Below are 8233 nucleotides of genomic sequence, written 5' to 3'. Positions count from 1 at the left end.
TAAATAACATTTTGTTATTTTTAATTTCCATGTATATCAAAATATAAATCATTTCATTTCTGTTAGTTTCTAGGTAAACGTCCATATTAATACTTTTAATAATTTTTAATGAAAAAAAAGGGAATTATATGATATAAACAAGTGATTAACAATATTAATCTTCCAATGCACCACATTATACGTTTTGACACGTATACTCTTATATAACATATACATTTAATAAATAATAAACTAAATTTCAGTGAAATTTAATACATTTTCTTGAATTGAATTGTTTAACTCCATTTGTTTCGGTCAAATTAATAATATTATATATTGGATAGGAACAGTGCTAACCTATAAAAATGATTAAAAGTTACTCAAATTAATACTATGAGCATAATTTAACATTATGAATTTAAACAATGTAGGCAATAGTAATATTTAATTTATCGCGATACAAAATGAACTGTTCATGAATTGTTCATGAATTGTTAATGGCTATCGAATAATGACGTAATCGGAATGGTAAGACGTTGCCTCGACGGGTGTGCGAAGCTCAGTGCGAATAAGCTGCATTGTTCCCGCACAAAGGATACCATCCACCTGCCGCGTTTCATAGATTTCCCACGAGTTTCACTATATGCACGCGGAAGACCCGAACATTTTTCTCTCCGTGCACCGTCATTACTTTCATATTCGCGATCTTCCCTTCGACGATGCGCGAAATCTATCGTGAAGAAAAATGCATTGCGGGATGCGGACAATTTTCCGTTATAATCGGTTGATATCTCACGATCGATCGCGCACCTGTCTGTTCGCTCGCGCCGCGGCTTTGCTCGTTTTCCTTGTGAAACCCGTGGAAATCCCGTCATTGTTCCGCTTTTTCGCAACGACGTACTCGTATCTTTCTGTCAGAAAGAATAACCCGCGCAAAAGAAAGTAAAGCTTCTGCGGAGGATTGTCGCTGAAATGATTTCAAAGAGACGTTTGGTAACTTGAAAAAATACCAATAAAAGTTACGTAAATACAGAGTATGACTATTTTTTGTTGCAGTTATTGAGTAAACAAACCTTTTCAATTTTTTAAAGTTGTCGTGATATCTTCAAGCCTGTCAAAAATGGATAACGAATAAAAAGAGATTAAATTTGTGGACAAATATTTTGTTGACGCAAAACTTCGGTATTGTACGATTGTTATATTTATCTTGACCTATCCGAGGTTTTTATTTTTCAAATTTCTTCTTCAAACTGTCACTATACACAATATCGACATAACAATGTAAAATTGATTTGTTAATTAAAAGTTGGAGTTTCAGTTGATGAAGATTAAAACAGCTCATTAGTCAAGATGAGAGAGAGAGAGAGAGAGAGAGAGAGAGAGAGAGAGAGAGAGAATTTCGAATCACATTTATTTTTATAATAATTTTATCAAACTTGTTGGAAGAACATTTATCGTCAAAATTTTCAGAAAGTGCAAAATACTTGATAACATTTTTGATGTATGTTGTTCAGAATGATCGATTGACTCTGGTTTTGAACCGTAGCCTACCCTGATAAACCGTCGATCGTTGTTAATCCGATATCGCAATCCGTACGCGCCAAACGCGGCAGTGAAATTAACAATAAACGCGTCACGCGTTATCAAACGTGGCTGTTGCTGCTAAATGCCAGCTACACGTGTCGATGCTATCGCGGCGTGAAATTTTGCTGAAAACGATTCGAATAAAACGTTATCCATCTAGAAACGTGAAATTCCGTAGATACCTGTATTTGAAGTTTTCAACGTCATAAAATCTACTTTTCTTGAGCTGTAAAAAGAATTAACGATATCTTTTTAAGAAACAAAAAATTCTGCAAATATATTTGATATAAAATTTTATTGATTTAATAGATTTTAATGGTTCTGTGAGAGGGAACATTTAACACATTATTATGATAAACGTCTGCCTAGCTGCCCCCCTCCCCCCACTTAACCAAATCTTAATGAATAAATTATATGATAATGCGTGGGGGAGGGGGGGGGAGCAGCTAGGTAGACGTCTATGAATGATTTCTTATGTGAAATGAAAGACAGATATAAGATAGAATTTATATACAATTATAAGTAATCGGACTAATAAGAATAAATCAAATAAGGAAAAAATATCACTCTATATGAGGGGAAATTTTTTATTATAAGTTCTTTGCGCTGTTTTAAGATGCTTATTAAAATTATTAAGTTGACGATCAATATAATTTATAATGTTATGTCCAGCTTTTCAATTTATGGCCGGTATTTATGATCATTTCTTATATTTAAGATCTTCTAGATCTATAAGTACAGTCTTAAAATATCATGAACCAATCACAGAGTCGCACTAGCATCTTAAAATATTACTTATATATATATAAGACGATTTTAAAATAAGAATGGAAAACTGGTCTGCGATTGCGTTTCAAGTCCAACAAATCAAATTGATGCGCCATTTATAGAATTATAAAATGTATAATCTATTTGTAGTCTACATATAAATATTATGAAATGTCAAGATCTGCGACCAGAAATGGAATTTATAGAAATAGAATTTATATAGATTTTATAAATATATTTTGTTTCACTTTTCTTTTACTAACAATAACGCATTATTTGTTGACAGGTTATTGTCTGAGAATCAAATGAGACGCGTACTACGTTAGGATGGTACGAGGGTGAAATCGCTAAGAGACGTTCGTCAGTATGCTGCGGATATTGATAGTGGTGACGTGCATCGAGATATCGACGCTCGCCAATGCACAGTCGAAAGGAACTACTTCTTTCGATAACGATGCGAACAGCGACGAACCTGAGCATCCGAGTGAGTACAGAAATATTCCCCGAAATTTTAAAATATTAGGTATATAAGATATATACACAAGAAGAAACGATATTTATCATCTTTCTCGTAACAAATATAAATGATGTGCAAAAATGTCTTGATACGGTAACGAAATTACTTGCTGTTTTGCTGTTTAACTTGTCCACACATTGGCGTTATGCAAACTAATTATTTAGGGTACACGTACTTAATAGTTTGACCGAGTTTTGAACTACCTATGTGAGTGACGGTTAACTAGATATTGACAAATACGAGTCCGGCTTAGTTACTACACTAAAACCCGGTTTAACTACGTGTAAATAGTACCTGTCGAAGAAAGATCATTCTCTAGTGAAAGCGTCTATAGAAAAAACGAGCTAATTACCGAGAAATTCAAACATGCACGGAAGGACGATTTTGCTGAAATATCTAAGAATTTAAGTAGATACTAATAGATAGATCGGAAAATAATTTTGTTGGATCATTAAATACATAATTATATAGGCCAGCAAATAAGATAAAAATATTCAGTGTTTAAAGTAAGAGAAAAGTAAAAAATGTTTAACGGGAATCAAGCGCGGTAATTAATGCGCAAATATTAAATTTAAATTATAAACCTTTATAATTTAATAATAATTGATCACGTACTTTGCTAAAATATTATCAGATTCTAAATACAATGATCAAAAACTGTGTGCGTTTTAATTTATTTTAAAGTCATTTTCTGCGGAATAAAATTAAATGAACAAGTAAAGCGGACAAAGCAAGGTTGGTAACGCATTTTACTCATGTGAAAGTATGCAGAAGCTAAAGGCCAGCATCTCATTGTCCAAAGGCAAAGATTAAATTTTCCTTGTCCATCACAGTTGGTTAGTTGGAAGGATCAGGAAAGCAATTAAGTATGTAGGACGCTTAAGCATAATGAGGAATACTGCAAAAAGTTTTGATATTCTAGTAACCAGCTCGACGTCCTATATAATTATTTTGACAGTTGAACAAAATTTTTTCGTGTTTGCAGCAAACTAAATTTTTACGTTAGTAAAACTTTTCCGTATGTCGAGTCCGTTGGAGAACACGAATGTGTTTTTCTTTCCGGTACGAGCGTTTGCATCTTTCCGCATTGCATTTTTCCATACATACATATGTGCATGCACAACGAATCGCCGTACACGAATCGAGTACAATTCGGTAAAATGGCCACAGGAACGCATTTCAGTGCAAGGACGCTTCCTTTCACCAATTTATGATGCGGAAACCGGCCGTGGCGATGGCGGAACGTCGGGAGGGTAAACCACTCGTGGAAATTGCCGCGCGTGAGCACGGAACTTTTTTTAAATTTATTCGTGTACCGCCTGCCGGCGAAACGAATAGAGAATCAAGATTAACGTTGAAAGCCTGGGAAAAGAGTGAGGCATAGAGAAACGAGAGGGCGGAAGAACCGATTCGCGCTAACTTCGACGATGAACTTCGAAACATATCGAGATCGCAATTACCTGTCGCCCACCCACAACTGAGAATCGACGGCGAAAGTTGCGAAGATCCTATATAGTTGCTTTAAATTTCCATACTTCACTTTCGCGAAGTTCTCTCGAGAAGTTTGATGATCGCGTCGACAAGAGTGACACTTCTTCTACCCCGAGAGAGTAATTTTCCGTCTCTCGTTTTATATGCCGCGGGGCTCTCTAGGAGGACGCAGTCAATTCGCTTTGAGTCGTATGAATATATTTTTTTTTATCGATGCTATCAGACGATCTTTTTATACCCTGTTTCGTTATCCGCTTTGGCTTGTATTTTCTGTTTTAAATCTTTGAACGCACTTTTGTCCGGATAGAAAGGACGTGATATATTTTTTATTTTGGTTTGTCTACTCTTTATTATTACAAATATTTATTTAAAAATCTCTTCCGTCGTTTACATGCGAAATAAATTATTTAATTGAGTAAACTTTTTCAACTTGGAAGATTTTTAGTGTCTTTCATTAAAGTTCATAAAATAATTAGTCGGGATAAAAGCAATACTAACGAATTATGAGGCCTCGCGTGTCGACTGGTCATTGGAAGTTTATACTGGCGAAAGCTCGGCGTACTTTATAAGTTCCGTGCACGAGGCCAAACTAATTAGATATGTATGAATAGCCCGAGCGTCGGTCGGGGACATATAATTAATGCGGCCCGCTGGCTAAGTGAGAAATTAATTATAATATGGAAATTGGAGTTGTGTATGTTCTCTCTCCTTCTCTTTCCCTAGCTCTCGTACTTGTCCTCCCGTTCCTCTCTATTATTACACACTAAACTCTGACCAGTCTGACCAGTCGCTGCATGCGAGCTTCCATCTTTCGACGCAATAGAAGGAAGATTTCTCGACGTAGATGCAATCGCGCACGTTATACATCGTGCAACAACATATAACACTCACGATGCTGTCTTTTTGAGAAGAAAATCTTCTTTATGCATGATAACTATGTTATCATCAACTCCTTGGGACAAATTCATTGCTACATGTGACCGTCGACACGAATGTCACGGAGGAAACACAGTTTCATACAGTCTGTTGTCAGAATTTAATTTCATCGCGTGATTCCGTCGCGTGCATTACGCGAAATTAAAATTGGCATAACTATCTTTTTATTTACCGTTTAAACAATTTAATCCTGAAAGGTAATTTGCAAAGTTATGATGAGAGCTTATTTTAACAAAATCTAATCGTACTAATTATCAGATTAGAGATCATGTAAGTAATATAAAAAATTATTTTTCTGCATGTTACGCATAATTTTTAGATAATTTCAGTTTTGCACTGGAGCGTTAATTTGAAAGCGGTAGTTATACATATTTTGCTTGTGAGATAAGCATCGCTAAATCTAAATTAGATCTTGTAATATGTTCTCTTATTTATTTTCATCGTTATATGGCAGATACCGTCTGCAAATGTATATGGAATTACGTACATATGTCTTTGGGAAACTGTTCGCTTTGTCATAAGCATTGTACTTTCTGATTATTCAACGTTATGTAATAATGATGAGCAAGCGGATTCATATTCTAGTTTCCTGCACGCTTTACATATCTTCTCTCTCGAGGACATCCTCAAACAGAACATCAAGTTTCAATATGCAACAAAGTTATATTTGAAAGATAAATTGCATTTATATGCGTATAATAAATTTGTGTATCTTAAATGACTGAAATTGCTGACAAGTCCGTACTTGGGAAATAAAAGAAAGAAATTTTACTTACTTTTTACAAAAGAAAACTTACGAAACTTCAAAATTTTATAAATCTTATTTTTAAAATAGGTTATATTTAAATAAGTAAATTAGACATTAAATTAAAACAATATATAAATGTCCTGAAAATTTTTCATAAAATTTTATATCTTTTTAAAAAAAAATTATATATTTTTTATATATAAAATTTTATATCTTCTTGATTACAATTATATTATTATAATAGTTATGTAATTATCACAAATCAATGATTTTGATCTTGTTGTCTCAAGTACATAAAAATGTTCTTCGATAAAAACGTAGAATAAAACTAAAGAAATGAAACTATAGATACATTGTAATTTAAACTTGCGGTAGGTCGGCAAAGAGAGGATTTCGACCGGAATTGATTTATTTTATCGGTTAACTACAGAGGGGTTAACGTAATCTCGTTCCGTAGCCGAGCCCACAGGAGGTGGTTATCCTCGTCAATAAGGGGCAAGTTTCGAGCGAAGCAACTTCTTATACGGGCTACCTCAGTCGAAGTTAACGGTAATCTCATTGACGAGTCTACGACACACACAGTCAGAATCCGTCCGACGAGTTCTGCAATTTTTGGGGTCAAAACCGCAACGTGCGAGAGTGCCATAGGGTCTCTGCTTGTTAAGGAAGTTTGTAGATAGCAACTCATCATGAACGGAAGTACGTTGCTCTCTTCAGGATTTGCTATAATCTCGGCACCGTCGAGTTCCTTCAGTTCCTTTGGGAAATACATACCTACTTAAATTTTGAATGTATATATTTTTAGCTTAAAGTCCCTGCATAATTATAAACACAAATTAAGATATCAGAAAATTGAAAATTCGAAAGTAGTGCAAATATGTATATTGGCACAACACGCAGTGATTTTTAAGCTAAAATCTTGTTTAAACAAAGTTTATTCAGAATAACATAATGAAGAGTTATTTATTTTGCTTTCAAGTTGAACTTTTTATGTCTTAAAACTTTATCTGTTTGTTTTTTCGTTTTTAAATACGAAACTACGGAAAAGAGAGTTTGGCTCGAGGAGCTAGTGAATTTTATAACGGAGCAACGCAGAAGCTCGAAATCTCATTTTCATACTTTGACTCTTAGGTGCGAAACTTATTCGATTAAAAGCTTGAGGCTCGAAGTCGCAAAAATGCATCGCGGTATTCGGTTCGCAAATCGAGGTCGCCGTGGTCAACAGGCCCCTCTCGCCAGTTAACGAGTTCGCGAGTTTGCTAAAGTCCCGTCTTGGGTAGCCTCAACAACGAGTTGGGGATTCCGCTTAACTCGTTGCTTTGGTAAACTCGAGGACACTTTGTTAAGCTTAATCTCCTTTCACGGTTATTGGGTTCCGCTCTTTACGAACAAAAGGACGCGAGGCTGTCAGAGGAGGACTTAAGTCTTTCGGGATATACTGGATATACTGACAGCCATATTGTACAGTACCACGCGGAAAATTCGTTCCGGATTTTATTAACTTCGCATACTTTTATGGAAATGGAAATAATCTCCATAGCAATATTTTCTTTGTATGCTATTGTAGTAATTGAGAGATTCTTAACGGAAAGATGGCGTTTCTTGCAGAGAATATAAAAGCGCCTTCACGCTTATTATTGGACGAATGAATTTTCATGCAGATTCATTTAAATAAATCTTTCAAAAGTATAAAAGGTCCATAAGGCGGTGCTGTTTCGTTTTCTATATAGTTAACTATTCATATTCCATTCAAGATTGAATGACTGACTGAATCTTGAGAGAATATACGATTAGAAGAATGGATTTTTAATTACCTTTTCTAACGGAAAGCATCCCTTCGGGAAAAGAGATTTTAAATACTTTTTACGTCGTACTTAAGGCGCATCCTGGGAATATGGCATGCATAGCCATTATATTACCATGGTCTGACAGCCGGTAGCACGGTCTTAACGATTATCATCGTTTTAATAAAATTTTACTTCATCAGCATCTCATAAAAAGCGGTTAAGAAAGAAGTTTCTGCTATGAACGGTGACACAAAAGAGCTAACTTGATAAAGGACGCCTTTGTGAGGCCAAACAGATGACGTAGGTGGTTAACATTGTACTTTTATCCAGAATTAAAAATTCACCTTTTTATGCGGTTGAAATACATCAGTAAATAATTCTTTAAAAATTATATTAATGAGAATATGAAAATTATACATAGAG

At 34.8% G+C, this 8233-nt stretch overlaps 1 protein-coding gene across 1 annotated transcript in view; it reads left to right on the top strand.

Moving 5' to 3' along the window:
- The first annotated feature begins 2637 nt into the window (after positions 1-2637).
- LOC108753387 (protein turtle-like) overlaps positions 2638-8233 on the top strand; it is a 236711-nt gene continuing 231115 nt past the window's right edge. Inside the window, exon 1 of the mRNA XM_018494922.1 lies at positions 2638-2815. Within this exon, the coding sequence (XP_018350424.1) occupies positions 2698-2815 (118 nt within the window). The 5' untranslated portion in view covers positions 2638-2697. The remainder of the gene's footprint in view (positions 2816-8233) is intronic.

Source organism: Trachymyrmex septentrionalis, unplaced genomic scaffold (assembly GCF_001594115.1).
Source record: "Trachymyrmex septentrionalis isolate Tsep2-gDNA-1 unplaced genomic scaffold, Tsep1.0 scaffold69, whole genome shotgun sequence".
Classification (NCBI taxonomy): Eukaryota; Metazoa; Arthropoda; class Insecta; order Hymenoptera; family Formicidae; genus Trachymyrmex; species Trachymyrmex septentrionalis.
The sequence above is the reverse complement of the archived record's forward strand: the minus strand, read 5'-3'. Positions and strand labels throughout refer to the sequence as shown.